This window comes from Diplotaxodon limnothrissa, linkage group LG19, assembly GCF_057381915.1.
Source record: "Diplotaxodon limnothrissa isolate DT_005_m linkage group LG19, D_limnothrissa_male_GT1.1, whole genome shotgun sequence".
NCBI lineage: Eukaryota > Metazoa > Chordata > Actinopteri > Cichliformes > Cichlidae > Diplotaxodon > Diplotaxodon limnothrissa.
This window is the reverse complement of record NC_140614.1, coordinates 9,825,247-9,841,844: the sequence shown is the minus strand read 5'-3', so window position 1 is coordinate 9,841,844 and position 16,598 is coordinate 9,825,247. Positions and strand designations below refer to the sequence as shown.

Sequence of the window (16,598 nt, the reverse complement as noted above, 5' to 3'; positions counted from 1 at the left end):
TATTTCTCCAGCTTCTCGTGTTCCTTCTTTCTGATGTTGCTGTCATTCGGGACCGCTACATCGATCACTACGGCCGTCTTCTTCTGTTTGTCTACCACCACTATGTCCGGTTGGTTAGCCACCACCATTTTGTCCGTCTGTATCTAGAAGTCCCACAGGATCTTAGCTTGGTCATTCTCCACCACCCTTGGGGGCATCTCCCATTTTGACCTCGGAATTTCCAGGCCATATTTGGCACAGATGTTTTTGTATACTATGCCGGCCACTTGGTTATGGCGTTCCATGTATGCCTTGCCTGCTAGCATCTTGCACCCTGCTGTTATGTGCTGGATTGTCTCAGAGGCATCTTTACACAGCCTGCACCTGGGCTCTTGCCTGGTGTGATAGACCCCAGCCTCTATGGATCTTGTACTCAGAGCTTGTTCTTGTGCTGCCATGATTAGTGCCTCTGTGCTGTCTTTCAGTCCAGCTTTGTCCAGCCACTGGTAGGATTTCTGGATATCAGCCACCTCCTCTATCTGCCGGTGGTACATACCGTGCAGGGGCCTGTCTGTCCATGATGGTTCCTCGTCTCCCTCCTCTTTCTTGGGTTTCTGCTGCCTGAGGTATTCACTGAGCACTCGGTCAGTTGGGGCCATCTTCCCAATGTATTCTTGGATGTTCGTTGTCTCATCCTGGACTGTGGTGCTGACACTCATCAGTCCCCGGCCCCCTTCCTTCCGCTTAGCGTACAGCCTCAGGGTGCTGGACTTGGGGTGAAACCCTCCATGCATGGTAAGGAGCTTTCTTGTCTTTATGTCAGTGGCTTCTATCTCCTCCTTTGGCAAACTTATTATACCAGCTGGGTACCTGATCACGGGCAGGGCGTAGGTGTTGATAGCCCGGATCTTGTTCTTACCGTTCAGCTGACTCCTCAGGACTTGCCTGACCCTCTGCAGGTACTTGGTGGTTGCAGCTTTCCTAGCGGCCTCTTCATGATTCCCATTCGCCTGCGGGATCCCCAGGTACTTGTAACTGTCCTCTATGTCTGCAATGTTGCCTTCTAGTAGCTTGATCCCCTCAGTTCTGACTACCTTCCCTCTCTTTGTTATCATCCGACTACACTTCTCCAGCCCGAATGACATCCCGATGTCATTACTGTATATCCTGGTAGTGTGGATCAGTGAATCGATGTCTCGTTCACTCTTGGCATACAGCTTGATGTCATCCATGTACAGGAGGTGGCTGACAACTGCTCCATTCCATAGTCGGTATCCGTAGCCAGTCTTGATAATGATCTCACTGAGGGGGTTCAGGCCTATGCAGAACAGCAGTGGGGCCAGAGCATCTCCTTGGTAGATCCCGCACTTGATGGTGACTTGTGCTATGGGCTTGAGGTTGGCCTACAGTGTTGTCCGCCACATCCCCATTGAGTTCCTGATGAAGGCTCTCAGGGTCTTGTTGATCTTATATAGTTCTAGGCATTCCAGAATCCAGGTGTGGGGCATTGAGTCATAGGCCTTCTTGTAATTAATCCAGGCAGTGCACAGGTTGGTCAGTCTGGTCCTGCAGTCTCGGCTGACTGCTTGGTCTGCCAGTAGCTGGTGTTTTGGGCTCATGTATTGACCCATGTACCTGTTCATCTTAGCCGCTATGATGCCTGACAGGAGCTTCCACGTGGTGCTGAGGCAGGTTATTGGTCGGTAGTTGGACGGACCGGTCCCTTCTTGGGGTCCTTGGGGATCAGGACCGTCCGGCCTTCGGTTAGCCATTCCGGGTGTCTCTCGTTAACTAGCAGCTGGTTCATTTGTGCTGCCAGACGCTCGTGGAGTGCAGTCAGCTTCTTCAGCCAGTAGGCGTGAACCATGTCAGGGCCTGGTTCTGTTCATCTCTTCATACTGGAGACCCTTTCTTGGATATCTGCCACTGTGATTTTTACTGGACCCTGTTCGGGGAGGTCGCTGTGGTCTGCCCTCAGATCCACTAGCCACTGAGCATTGCCGTTATGGGTTGCGTCCTTCTTCTCCTTCTCTTCCAGTATTGCGCCGTCTCCAGCCTTGGTGGTGCTGTTCTCTTATTGTTCCCCTGCCACTGAGAGTACACCTCTGCTGGTTCTGTGGAGAACAGCTGGTTTATTCTCCTGCCTTCTATTGCTCTGGTGTGCCTCCTCATGCGGCTGGCCAAGGCCGCTTGAGGAGGCCAAGGCTGTTTGTCGTTGCTTGGCAGTTTCCAAGGCCTCATGTATGGACAGCTTCCTGTACTTCTTAGGCACCTTCCTCAAAGGCGGAGTTGCGCCTTTCTGCAACTCCAATAGTTGGCTAACCTCCCTCCGTGCTACTTTGATCTTGCCCTCTAGCCTCCTTCTCCATGGAGGGTACTGCCCCTTGTGGCTGTTCAACTTGTAGCCAAGCATCTCACTGATCACTGCTGCCGTATTGTAGATCAGCTTGTTAGTGTCGGTAATCGTGGCTGTAGGTATCGTCCGTAGTGCTGCATTAACATCATCTAGCAGACCTTCTGTGGGTACTTCACGTAATCTTGCTAACCGGCTACGGGGGGTCCAGGTTTCAAGCTTGGCCATGATCCTATCTTTCAGGTCAGTTTCTCTTGCACTCAAAGATCCTTCTCCTATCGGTGATGATATCTCCCCGAGTGGGGGAGATATCATCACCCCCACCCGGGCTTGGTACCCAATCTTGGGTGGGGATGATGATATCTCCCCCCTGACCTGGCTCCCCCTTGCCGTAGCATTTATGTTGTACCTCGTCAATCTCTAGCTGTGAGAGCAGTCTCTTCTTTCGAATGTTGGAACACTGAGCTACTAGTTGTTTCGCCGTCATTGTGGATGTTGGGTATCGAAGAATCCATAGGTCCCTCATCCTATTCATGTAACCCTTACTTCCAGACACATACACACATAGACATTTGCGCACTATTTTGTCACGAAGTATTTTACGGCTACCTCTAAAAACAGTCTAAACACAGTTCCTTTTGGCGAACTGGTGGTTCAGATCGTCAGACTGAATCCCACCGCCGTGGACCAGACCGCCCAGACTCGAGTCCACCTTCCGGGGCTTTCCTCCTCATCTAAGAGGGCTGTGCACAGACTTCGGTGCTGGCTCCCCACGGCGTCAGGAATCAGTCCGCCAGATCTTGGAACAGAGTCACGGATAACAGTTCTGATGTTTCTGCTCCGGCTACAAAGGACCAAAACAAATGTCAAAAGATGTATTCTAAGACACTTCTTCAGCTGAGAATCAGAGAGGAGAAACACACAGTTTTACTTGCATGCAAGGGCAGTACAGAGCACTCGCACTGAGAGTGAGCGCTCTGAGACTCGCGCTCTGCCACTGCCCTGGTCTTTATTTATAGATCAGTGGGTGCGTTTGATCATTACATTGGAATATGGATGTTTAGGTGTGTGTGTGTGTGTGTGTGTGTGTGTGTGTGTGTGTGTGTGTGTGTGTGTGTGTGTGTGTGTGTGAGAGAGAGGTTAAGCTGTGACCCCGTGAAGACTTCCGTAAACCTGCTGGTCTGGAAATCCAGCAGTTCATTTAAATAAAAAGGGACTTAGACTAGCTACGTTTATCCTACCGTAAAATTGGAAAAGAAGGTACGACCTCTCCCAGTTCCCCAGGATGTAGGTGTGAATGCCAGTGCACTCTTGAATGCACACAAAGTCGTTACAGACCTCCTAGGATGAGACATTCTTTCAATATGCCACCAACTATATACTTCTAAACACAAATGATTACATGCAGTATTCTACCATAAACAAACTTATATTATTAAAAGATTATACTGACTACTAAATATAATTTCCATTGACAGGTATAAAAAATGAAAGGTGGTGGATTAGCCAGATGCTGGCAGATGTGTAAAAATAACTCTGATGTTTGGTGGTGGCTATGGCGGAGCTTCCACAGAGGCCAGCAGGTGGATGAGGGAAAGGGCAGGAAGGAGGAGAGACCTGAGGCAGCCGCATTTCGTATTGAACTGAAAAGGAACACGATTTGTCCCGTACTTCAGCTAGAATGAAAAAAGACAAAAAGCTGGAGTTATTCTATGTCTTTACCCGCTGATGCCTCTTCTCTCATTCTCTCTCCCTCCTTCTCCTGTTGCTACCTCAATCATGAAACTGATCAATGATCAGCTGATCGGCTTTTCTGACGCAAGTCCCGTCTCTCTTGTTTGTTTATCTCCCACTTTGCGCCAGAAAGAGGAAACCAGCGGATGTCGCGCTAAACAACAGCAGCACGTTTAAGCTTGATCAGCTGTTGTTAGAATTTATTTAATATTACTTGTATCAGCTGATTTTTTCTGCAGCCACGACCGTAAAGCTGCTGGTCATTACCTTTTAGGTGACATGAATGAGTTGAAGGGAAGTTATGAACTGTTTCTAAGAGACAAATAACACCAGGATCCTTTTTTATGTAGCTGACAGCTGGTAACCGTGCAGGGGCGGGTCTAGCACAGTTTTGCCAGGGGGTCAGGTAGGGCATTAACAGGGAAAGGGGGGCACAAAGAAATACTTTTCTTTCTTATTCTCATTTAAAATGTCTGGCTTTTAATAAATAATTATCTGGATCTTACAACTAAAGTTTTTATCTCATGTAAAATGTATAGAAATCATACATATACCAACAAGACAGACATCAAGACAGATATCACTGTCATGACAGCGTTTGTTTTCATTCAAAGACTTTATGGCGTTTCCTATAATACCTGGTGGGCCGGTCTCTAGTCAAAATGCCCGGGCCAACTTTTGTCCCAGTCCAGCCCTGTATATATTAAAAAAACAACTATATGTAAAATAATTAAAGATGTTTTTCTGATTTTTAAAAGAGGTAGTGGTTTATTTAATTGCAACCTGTAATTTATTGCAGTTAACTTTTATTTGTTTAATTGTCTACAAAAGGTTTGAGGTGTGGAATAAATTGCAAAGGAGTTTGAAAACTGGTTTTAGGATGTGTTTATGCGGGGGGACGATTTTCTTGTAAAACAAAGCGAGGTCCTAGCAAAACAAAATTGGTAACCACTTCTGTAACACAACATAAGAACACTGGGCCATAGCTCAGCTGGTTTCTATCAAAGACAAATGGCTCACCGGGGTCCATGTCTTTATCTGCTCTGCGTCTGCGTCTGCTCTGAAACGGGCTGGTTTTTATAGCAAGCAAGGTTTCATTTCCTCAGAAACAAAACTTTATGTTCACAGCTGAACAACAGAGGGCGACAGAGAGCAACACAAACTGGAGCATGGTTTTGACTGGAATGTTCTTTCTGGCACAAAACTGCTCAGATGTCATTAATGAGAGACATGTTTCAGATGTGTTTGACAGATTAAATGTCAGCAATTTTTTTTCCAACAGTTTATATAGCAGAAATCATTTTGGGCAGACCATCAACGTTTTTAACAAGTTGCACAATTTGACCGTGTTCATGTATTTCGTAATAAAACACCACAGCATTACCAGCACTCACATTTCAGCCAAGCTTTACTGAAGCATGACGCTGATACTTTTGGTAACTGTTTCTAACAACAGTAATTATATTCTTTGTTATTATTATTTTTCTTTCTGATTATCATAATTTCCTGGTCTCAGATGAGAGTAGCCAAAAATCCCACAGCCCCTCCAACAGAGCCCACGGCTGCGGTGGCGGCCCCAGACAGACCTGCCATACCTGCAGAGAGAAAACAGGCTTCAGAACACCAGACAGCTGATCGAGCAGTTAGATGAAATAACTGAGCTGCAGAGAAGAGAGGGAGGCTTTATCCTCACTGCAACACAGCGACATGTTATTGTTTATAAGGTCTGTCCGGTATATCATACTAAGGGTTTTTTTGTTTTTGTTTTTTTACCTGCTGACTGTAAAACAGCCACCAGACTTCCTGCTGCCACTCCTCCTCCATTGGCCACAGCAGCTGCAGACATCATGCTTGCAGCGTAGGAGCCTGCAGCTATACCAACTGAGGTGAAACCTACAGCCCCCAGGACAATAGGAGCAGACACCACTGCTCCACCTGACAACAGGAAGAAACACCTGGTTACTGATCATCAGGATGCTTCGAAATGAATACGTGTATGATATGTGCAACTTCTACCAGCCTGAGTGATAATAAAAAAACAAACAAACAAACAGCTGTATTACCTGCTCCAGCTGCGATTGCTATAGCTGTCACTGAAACACAAAAAAAGAAAGCAAAAAACATCTTACCTCAGCTCAGCTGTAAATATTTTGACATTTTCTGTGATGCTACTATCATAAGCTTATATGATGTAGTTATAGATAATATAAAAAGGCAGCTGTACTCACATAGACCCATTATTCCACTCAGGATGAGGAGCCTAAGACTGGATTGTGCCTTATAAACAAGTGGGAGGGTCAGCTGTTATTCCTAGGAAACGAAACTCTTAGAGTGGGCGTCACTGGGTCTGTGAAGTAAACAACGCTTCCTCAGTCATTTTGGAACAAGTGATTCTGAGGTTGGATCTCAGAGGGTTTGACATATTTATTTTTATTTTACTTTTGTTATGCTTTTCATGTACAGTGAAGTATTTCAGGGAATTTGCAAGAGAGGAAGTTGCTTAGTCACCCTGCCTAAAATTAAAAAAACAAAAACAAGTCGTTATGCAGAGCTTGTATGGACTTCACTTGGGTCATTGCAAATGTATTTCTGTGCTATTATGTATGGTAAGAAAAAATAAATACAAATAAATTGACAGTAATTATACCCAAAATTACTACATTGCAGTATTGTATTTTTACAATACTGCATGGGGTGGCTGTAGCTCTGGTGGCAGAGTAGGTCAGCCACTAATCAGAAGGTCGGTGTTTCGATCCCAGGCTGCCTCCTAAAATATCCTTGGGCCAAATATCCTTGGGCAAGATAATAACCCCATGTTTGCCTACTGGTGGTGGTCAGAGGGTCCGGTGGCGCCAGTGTCCGGCAGCCTCGCCTCTGTCAGTGCGCCCCAGGGCAGCTGTGGCTACAATGTAGCTTGCCATTTCCAGTGTGTGAATGGGTGAATGACTGTAAAGTGCTTTGGGATCCTTAGGGACTGAGTAAAGCTATACAAATTTACAATTTACCTAGGAGGTACGCATCACATGACATTATTAACCACATGATTCATTCATTTCATGTTTTTATGTCTCTTTGACCTCCGCGGGGACTGCAGATGGAAACTAGCTCTGACTCCTTCTGTTGTGGCTGAACTGAGGTTCTTTTCAAGTGGAATAGCAGCAGGATCCAGTACTTCCAAACTGATGTCATATTTTGCTATATTTTACGGAGGTGCAGTTCCAGTGAGTGTCATAGCAACCTTGTACAGTAGTTCGCAGGTAATATATTTTCTGTTTTGTTCTCTGTCTTTGTTTAAACAAAACAAACAGAGAGAGGAAACAGCAGGAGCGCCTGGTAGATTTAAATATATTCAAATATATATTCAAATGTTTTAGTTGACCTTGAGGTAGAATCCAACAGAAGGGAAAGCTTTATCCTCACTGCAGCATAATGACGTGTGTCAATCTGTGGAACCAGCACCCCAATACAGGAAGTCTGGATCAGCTCTTAGTTTAAATGTCTAGTCATTTATCCTTCGGGCCTTATCCAATACGCAGTGTAGAGCCTAGATGGAGCCGATGATGAAGGTAACTCACCCTGTTCTAACTGCCTCAAAAGCCCTCTAGTTGTTTACTCCATCCTGTTAAAAACAACAACAACAACAACAACAACAAACAAATGGGTCCTGAGTAGCCTTCTGGACCAGTTTTACCAGTCACACCTGTTATGGTAGCTCCCCTCTACATCTGTGCATTTGGTAATTAACTGGGTTCAATTTAGTGGCTTCCATGACTAAGTTCCAAGGGTCTGTTACTTTTAAATGACTTGAGTAACTTTTAAAACTTATTAAAGAAACCAAAGCGAGGTGAAGTCAACTTTATCCCTGATGCCCCAGAAAACTACAATGATGAGTCTCTTGAAAATGAAAGATGCATTTTGGAAGATGAAATGAAGAAGAGGGATAAGAACATGGCACTCATCACCCAAAAGATGGACATCACATTCTCTCTCAGGAGGAAAGAAGTTGTGGAGATGCAGCCCTTGGTCAAGGAAATGCAGCTCAGATGGCCAGCTCTCTTCTTGAAAGAACAGGTTAGATAATCTCTTAAATATTTAAAGGAAAACTTCCATTTTTTTTCAGTGTGGTCTTATTTCTAGAATGGAAAACGTTCATTTACTCACCCAGACAAATTTCAAGGCATTTGGAGTTGTTAGAAAGAAATTTTAATCCCAATGTTACGAGTCAGTCGTTTTGCAGGAGAGAGCTGAGTCACGGTTATGGGGAAAGGATTCACTGAGACCACTAAGAAATGCCTGAATTAAGCCAAAAACCACTGTGGGGATTTTTTAATATAAGGAAATAACATTAAAATGTGTTTAAAAGCTCCAAAAAGTTGATTTTATATGATATAAAATTTCTTTTGAACAACTCCAAATGCCTTGAAACTTGTCTGGGTGAGTAAATGAACGTGAGCGCCATTTCTTGTGCCCTTGAGAAACATCTGTTTGTATCACTCCAATATCTTGTAGAAAAGGTTGAAGGCTACCGTTGAGCTAACAATGCTAATGGTAAAATATAAAAAAATAGTTGGCTCTAAAAATATTAAGCTAATTTTGGTATTACCAACAATTCGATTGAAGTGAAATCTATTTACTTGTCAACTTACTGTGTATAATAATGGATTGCATTTATTTTGCACTTTGCTGGGCACTTTACAATTCCACTACTTATTCACTCTCACATTCACACATCGGTGCAGGGAAACCACAGTTATAGCCACAGCTGCCCTGGGGTAGACTGACAGAAGCGACGCTGCCATATTGCACCATTGGCCCCTCTGGCCAACACCAATGGGTAGTAGGGTAAAGGGTCTTGCCCAAGGACGCAATGACCAGGACAGAGAGAGCTGGGGGACAGAACCAGCATCCTTCTGGTTATAGATGAGTTTCCCAACCCCCTGAACCACGGTCGCCGCAATGGCTTGTCTTCACTGGGCATCTAGAATCTTTTGGTGCTGACCCTTAGCAGGCCACAGACATGAAACTCACAGAACAGGATTGAGAAAGTCACTTGCGTGTTATGAAAATATCCAAATTTGACCACAGGATGTTATTCTTACTTCATTCTTACAAAACTATAAAGTTAATGAAATTTTTGCAATGAATTTAAAATACAGTTTACTGATTTATTTCTTTTCTGCAATGCATCCTGTAACAGTTGAAACCATTATTTTGTCTAATCAGCATTTGATTAGGTATTCTATATACTTAATGTAAAATCTGCCGATCAGATTTTTCTTGTTTCTTTTTTTTTAATGCGTCAGTTATAATTTGTACCACCACTACCACTAAAAGGGGGAAAAAATCCAATCAAGACCTGACAAATAGATCAACCGAGACTAAATGTTTTGAAATTAAGCTGTTTTAACCAAATTTGAAAACAATGTCATTTTTATATAATGTACCTTTAAAAGTTTTCTTCTATATTTTTTTTTTGTTGTTGTTGCTTTGTAGATTTGTGCGGAATTCTCACGCATTACCACCAAGGATCTCATGGGGACCTTCATGACTGCCCTCGACACTTACTCACTTCGGCTGATTAAGCTGTATCGAATTAGAAAAGCTGCTTTCCGCAATGACATGGATTCCCTGTTGCAGGAGTTTGATGAACAGGTATTATATATAAAAATGTATTGGTGTCTGTGTGGTGTATTCATAATTGTCTCTGGTACATTTGTTGTATGGGCAGTATGTGTTCACTGTTTGATTGTGTAATTACGTGTTACGCACTGGCAATGCATGCCGGTAGATGGTATACAGGAAGTAAAGAGATGGTCTTACCGCACACAGTGGTCCCGCGTACTTATTCAGATTCAGAGTAAGAATCACACATGGTGTCAGAAGTGCTGTGTGACTTGTAAGACTCCATACATCTGCCGAGTGTGAGGAGAAGGGGAAGGTGGAAACAAAATGCCGAATGACGACGTAGACGATCGTCCGAGGGCAGGAGTTAGCACCGCGGCTAGCACTCCCAGCGCTACGTTTAGCATCCAACCACCGGAGCCCTTTGATTTTTCCAAACCACACGAATGGACAAGATGGGTCCGTCGCTTCGAGAGATTCCGTCAGGCAAGTAATCTGTCTGCGAGCTCGGAGGAAAATCAAGTGAACACTCTCATATATTGTATGGGAGACGAAGCGGATGACGTCCTGAGAGGACTAAAGTTAAGTGATGTAGACCAACGGGACTATGCTAAAGTGAGAGATAGCTTCCACAACTTTTTCATTGTCAGGAAAAATGTTGTTTATGAGCGCGCACGTTTTAATATGCGCAAACAAGAGCCGAATGAGACTGCTGATGCATTCGTGACTGCCTTGCATGCATTAGCAGAGCACTGTAACTACGGACCGCTCCACGATGAGCTGATAAGAGACAGAATAGTAGTGGGCTTGGCCGACACGAGGCTGTCTGAGCGCATGCAGATGGAAAAAGACTTGGACTTGGATAAAGCTATAAATATGGCCAGGCAGTCAGAAGAAATCAAAAAGCAACAGTCAGCTTTGAGAAGTGAAACAAATGTAATGCATGTAAATGCGAAAACAGTTGACAGAGTGATACAAAAGCACGACAAAACAAAGTTCAACATGTTCAAAAATAAAACTGTCAAAACACAACAGCAATATAGCAAGAGACAAAGTAACAAATGCTACAAGTGCGGAGGCTCTCCACATCCGAAACCTGAGTGCCCAGCAAATGATGCAAAATGTCATTTATGTGGAAAAAAAGGTCACTACCAGCGAGTCTGCAGACAAAGCAAGACAGTGCAAAGTATTGAGGAGGAAGAGGAGCAAGGTTTCTTCCTAGGCTCAGTTTCCAGTGACGGCCAGGCGTGGACAGCCAACATACAAGTGAAAGATGCAAAAATCACTTTCAAACTGGATACGGGAGCAGATGTGACTGTAATAGCTGACTCGGACTTATCAAAGATTTTTGCTAACGAACACAGACCAGTCCTCCAGCAGCCAGAAAAACCTTTGTTAGGCCCTGGAAAAACACCACTGGACGTTGCAGGTTTTACAAAGCTACAGCTCAACTACGGAGCGAAACAGACAACAGAGAAGGTCTATGTTGTAAGAAACCTGAGCACTCCACTGCTAGGCCTGCCCGCCATTACAGCTCTTGGCCTGCTGGTGCGAGTTGACGCGGTTTCAATGGACACTCTGAAGACTACTTACCCTAAACTTTGCAATGGTCTAGGGAAAGTGCAGCGGGCCTATCACATTAAACTCAAACCGAATGCTGTGCCGTACTCACTCAAAACTCCGCGAAGGCTTCCTCTGCCTCTGATGGGAAGGGTAAAAGAGGAACTCCAACGAATGGAAGAGCTTGGTGTCATTACCCGAGTTGAGGAACCAACGGATTGGTGTGCCGGCATGGTTGTTGTTCCAAAGAAAAACAGCCCTAGGCTAAGACTTTGCGTAGACTTTACCGGACTAAATGAGTATGTGTGCAGGGAAAAATATGTGCTGCCATCGGTTGAACAAAGTCTCGGAATGCTCGCAGGAGCCAAAGTGTTTAGCAAACTGGATGCCAACATGGGCTTCTGGCAGATTCCCCTGTCCGATGAGTCTGCCAAACTCACCACCTTCATCACACCCTTTGGGCGGTTCCACTTTAACCGCCTACCGTTTGGGATCAACTCAGCGCCCGAACACTTTCAGCGCATGATGGCGGAGGTCATCGAGGGTCTCGAAGGAGTGGTGTGTCACATTGACGATGTGTTGGTGTGGGGACGTAACCATCAGGAGCACGATTCCCGTCTCCATGCTACACTGCAAAGACTGGAAAAAGCAGGCATAACGCTGAATGTTGAAAAATGCGAGCTCTCCCAGAGCAAGGTTGCTTTCTTGGGTCACATCATAGCGGATACAGGAATCAGTCCTGACCCGAAGAAAACGGAGGCAATTACAGAAATGACAGAGCCAACTAATGTGTTGCGTAGTTTTCTGGGCATGGTGAATCAAGTGGGCAAGTTCATCCCCCATTTAGCTGAAAAAGACAAAGCCCTGCGAGATCTTCTTTCCAAAAAGAACGCATGGTATTGGGGAACTGACCAAGTGAGAGCTTTCAAAACATTACGAGATGCCCTGACCTCACCCCCAGTGCTCGCAATGTATGACCCCAACAGAGACATTAAAGTATCAGCAGATGCTTCATCCTATGGTCTCGGAGGTGTTCTTTTGCAGCTGTGGGAAGAAGGATGGCGACCAGTGGCGTATGCATCGAGGTTCCTTTCTCCTACAGAACAACGATACGCACAAGTGGAAAAAGAGGCACTGGCATCTACATGGGCGTGTGAGCGTTTTCGTGATTTCCTGATTGGTAAACATTTTTGTCTTGAAACGGACCACAAACCTCTCGTTTCCTTACTGGGAGGACAAGCTCTGGATCTCTTGCCACCCAGGATCCAGCGATTCAGAATGAGACTCATGCGTTACTCGTACACTGTGCAGTACGCCCCAGGGAAATCGCTCTGGACAGCAGATACTTTGTCCCGCTCACCTCTGAAAAAACCAATGAACCTGTCAGACAAAGAGCTGATGGAAAGCACAGACATATATGTCGACAGTATTGTAGCAAACATGCCTGTCAGTTCATCATATATGCAAACACTGAAGGAACAACTGAAAAGCGACAGTGTGTGTGCTCGCGTCATGGACATGTGCACCGAAGGCTGGCCAGAACATGCAAAACAAGAGCCTTTACTGCGAAATTACTGGCCTGACCGAGCCACGCTCACTGTTGAAGACGGCCTTTTGTTAAAAGACACACGGCTTGTCATTCCTTCAGCAATGAGAAACGAGGTGCGGGAAAAACTTCACGAAGGACACCAAGGTGTGGTAAATGTAAAGCTCGTGCACGCCAAACAGTGTGGTGGCCCGGGCTGAGTCAACAAATCTCTGAGATGGTGCTCAAGTGCAAAACGTGTATTCAAGAAAGACACAATAACAGTGAGCCACTCATGCCAACAGAATACCCTGCCCGCCCATGGCTGAGAGTGGGCACAGATCTTTTCGAGCTGGGAGGGAAAACTTACCTTCTCGCCGTTGACTATCACTCTAGATTTGTTGAGATTGCTTTGTTAAACAGGACAAGATCAAACGATGTCATTACTCACCTGAAATCTTTCTTTGCCCGTCACGGCATCCCAGAGGTCCTCATGTCTGATAATGGGCCACAGTATTCAGGTCAAATCTTTACAGACTTTGCAGCAGCATACGGCTTCAAACACATCACAAGCAGTCCCAAGTTTCCACAAAGTAATGGAGAAGCAGAACGTGCTGTGCAGACTGTAAAAAATCTTCTGAAAAAAGCAGCTGATCCTTATCTAGCTCTTCTTGCCTATAGAGCTACACCACTGCAGTCCGGATACAGCCCTGCAGAGCTTTTAATGGGCAGACGTCTGCGAACCACACTGCCGATGCTTCCATCGCAGCTGGAGCCCACACTGCCGGACAACGCACTGCTCGCTCGAAAGGAAAGGGAGAAGAGGATGATGGACATGGCAAACTTCAACAGGCGCCACCGCGCAAAACCTTTATGCAGCCTGTCCCCAGGAGAGCAAGTTTGGGCGACTGATGTCAAAACTACAGGCACTCTTATCCAAAATCACTCTACACCCCGATCATACACAGTGGAGTTACCACAAGGGACTGTGAGGCGTAATCGTGTGCATTTGATTCCTTTAAGTTCACCTGTGCATGAACCTGCTAATGTGCCTGTGTTGCAGAAGCCTCAAACACCCAGTGTGATCCCTGCTACACCTGTTAACACTGATGTGGTCAGAACCAAGTCAGGGAGGCCAATAGTTAAACCTAAAAAGTTAGATCTGTAAGAGAGAAAAAAAAAAGGTTGTTGTTATATAACTGTGTTATAATGGTTTTGTAGAGCACAGTAAAATAAAGCTAAAAAGAGTTGTTAAGAAAAGAAAAGAACAAGAAAACAAAAACAAAAGGTTAAAAATGTAATGCAGATTGTTTGCCAGATGTTCTTGTATGGCTTTGAAAAAGAGAAAAAAAAGAATCAAGAGGTAGTCTGGTTGGAAGTTCTGTCTTGAGAAAAGTAATATTCTGTTTTTGTTTAAAAGGGGAGATGTGGTGTATTCATAATTGTCACATGTCACATTTGTTGTATGGGCAGTATGTGTTCACTGTTTGATTGTGTAATTACGTGTTACGCACTGGCAATGCATGCCGGTAGATGGTATACAGGAAGTAAAGAGATGGTCTTACCGCACACAGTGGTCCCGCGTACTTATTCAGATTCAGAGTAAGAATCACACAGTCTGGTTTATGAGGAACCTGAAGTTCCCACTGTAACGAAAGATATTTTAACAATTTTTAACATCAATTTGGTAAATATTTAATCGTTTTCAGAAAGTTTGTCCTGAATAGGATTATAAGCTAGCAAGCAGCGCTGTGTGTTTGGCAGATGGCAGGTCATGACAGACAGTTGAACTCTCATCCCACTCATGGCCCTTTTTGTTATACATGTTGTAATAAGTGTGCTACATTTCTTGCACATCAAAATTACTTTAAAAAAACTGACAAAACCATGAGCAATTATCTGGAATAACTAATTTCAACGTCTTATTTCTTAAGGCTGTATTTTTAGCAAAAAAACTTAATGTGTTTTAAAAACAAAATGGTAGGTTTATAAATGAGACTGAGTCTTATTTGATTTCCTTGTTTTAGGTCTCAAACATAGTCCAGCATCGACGAACCATCAGTTTGGAAGGGTTTCCGATATTTGTTCGCGATGACGAGACCAAACTCTTCTTAACAAATTCAAATTCAAATTCAAATTTTATTTGTCACACACACACAACCATACACAGTATGACATGGGGGTGAAATGCTTGTAGCTGTACAATGCCCGACCATTAAATGACAGAAGAAAAGTTTTACAATATTTACAATTTACAGTTTACTACAAAAATTTACAAATTAACTTAGGAATTTACAGTAAAGAATGTGCAAATAGCAGAAGAGATTATAAAGATAAGGATTATAAATTATAGGAATTATAGGATTATAGGAAATGTGTGGTGACGTGTGTGAGAGTCCAGTCTTATAGTGACGTGTTTGGGAGAGTCCAGTCCTACACCTGGTTCAGGCCCCGAATAGCCTGGGGGAAGAAGCTCCTCCTCATTCTCTCTGTTTTGGCCTTAAGGGAGCGGAAGCGCTTCCCAGACCTCAACAGTGAGAAGAGTCCATTGTTGGGATGGGAGAGATCCATCATAATCTTCCTAGCTTTGGACTTGCACCGCTTGGTGTAGATGGACAGCAGGTCAGGGAGCTCTGATTGAATGATGCGTTCTGCCGAGCGCACCACCCTTTGCAGATCTCGTCTCTCCTGCTTGGTGCTGTTCCCAAACCAGGTGCAGATGTTTGCCGTCAGGACGCTCTCGATGGTGCAGGAGTAGAAGTTCTTGAGCACCTTCAGTGGCAGATGGAAGTCTCTAAGTCTTCTGAGGAAGAAGAGACGCCGACGGGCTTTCTTAACCAGGGTGTTGATGTGGCAGGACCATGACAGGTCCTGAGTGATGTGGACATGTCTGGTGAGCATGCAAATGTACTCAATCTTCGGTTTTGGTTTTCAGAGACTTGTATGTACTGTTGTTGTTTTTTTTTATGCATAGGATACAGATCCAGTAGAGAGGGCAACCCGAGGTGTTACGGTGGGCATCCTCACTGTTCTGGAGGACTACGTGGGACCCAACTCACAGTCCACAGTGGTCAACACTGCCATTGTTTTGGAAGCGGACATTATTCTTGATGATCTGCCAGACCTTCCCACTGCCTTTGCCTACCTGTTTGGCCTACTTTATGGGCTTAACATGGAGTTTCCCAAAGAACTCAAGTACACATTTGAAGCTGTGCAACACATTTATATGGAGTTGACATCTACCTGTTCCCAGAGGATAAAAAGCTTCAAAACCAAGTTCTTAACCAAAGTCTAACCTATTTGACAACATGTTCAACTCAAATGCAACTTGTGTAAAACAGAATGCAGCAATTTGCTTTGATTTACAGTTTTTGGGTTTCGTGGTAAGTTGCTCTGAAAAAAGTTAATTTCTGACTTTAAGAAAATGGTAAGGTGCAGAAAGTTCTGAATCAATCTCTTCTGTTCTAACTTTACTTAATGTAGCTTGCATGACTGACTGCAGATTTCATGTATAACAATTTTTTTTATAAAATGTTGAAAGTGTTTATTCTAACTTGAACTGTTTTAAACAATTTTTATAATCTGGTTTTAGGTACTAGTTTTATAACAAATGTGGCGCGATACTGAACTTCAGAGGAAATTAGTGTTGATACCATTACTATTAAAAGACAAGTGGTGGAAAAATTTGTTTGAAAGTTGTTTGCTGCCATCTGATGTTTTGAATCTGTTTGTTAGTGACTGTATCAAGATAGGTTTGATATTCTGCCTGACAATACCACACCTTTAAAATTGAATGAGTAACATTTGTTACAAAAATTTGACTTT

The 16,598-nt window shown here is 44.1% G+C and overlaps 2 protein-coding genes across 2 annotated transcripts; one reads left to right on the top strand and one right to left on the bottom strand.

The window, feature by feature from the left end:
- Positions 1–4,740: 4,740 nt before the first annotated feature.
- Positions 4,741–6,353, bottom strand: LOC146611699 (interferon alpha-inducible protein 27-like protein 1). The gene is made up of 4 exons (XM_085343254.1): positions 6,295–6,353; positions 6,130–6,159; positions 5,840–6,001; positions 4,741–5,661 (listed from the first exon to the last, which is right to left on the bottom strand). The coding sequence occupies exons 1-4, from the start codon at positions 6,302–6,304 to the stop codon at positions 5,579–5,581; spliced, it is 285 nt and encodes a 94-aa protein (XP_085199380.1). The 5' UTR covers positions 6,305–6,353; the 3' UTR covers positions 4,741–5,578.
- A 1,638-nt stretch (positions 6,354–7,991) lies between these two features.
- Positions 7,992–16,068, top strand: LOC146611698 (uncharacterized). The gene is made up of 5 exons (XM_085343372.1): positions 7,992–8,137; positions 9,560–9,718; positions 14,801–14,888; positions 15,461–15,468; positions 15,748–16,068. The coding sequence occupies exons 1-5, from the start codon at positions 7,994–7,996 to the stop codon at positions 16,066–16,068; spliced, it is 720 nt and encodes a 239-aa protein (XP_085199498.1). The 5' UTR covers positions 7,992–7,993.
- Positions 16,069–16,598: the final 530 nt, after the last annotated feature.

Coding starts and splice junctions, on each gene's coding strand:
- LOC146611698 (XM_085343372.1), top strand. CDS start 7,994: ATGAAGAAGAGGGATAAGAACATGGCACTCATCACCCAAAAGATGGAC. Junction 8,138..9,559: donor CTCTCTTCTTGAAAGAACAG/GTTAGATAATCT, acceptor GTTGCTTTGTAG/ATTTGTGCGGAATTCTCACG. Junction 9,719..14,800: donor TGCAGGAGTTTGATGAACAG/GTATTATATATA, acceptor TCCTTGTTTTAG/GTCTCAAACATAGTCCAGCA.
- LOC146611699 (XM_085343254.1), bottom strand. Junction 6,002..6,129: donor AGCAATCGCAGCTGGAGCAG/GTAATACAGCTG, acceptor TCCTGTTGTCAG/GTGGAGCAGTGGTGTCTGCT. Junction 5,662..5,839: donor GGCTGTTTTACAGTCAGCAG/GTAAAAAAACAA, acceptor TTCTCTCTGCAG/GTATGGCAGGTCTGTCTGGG.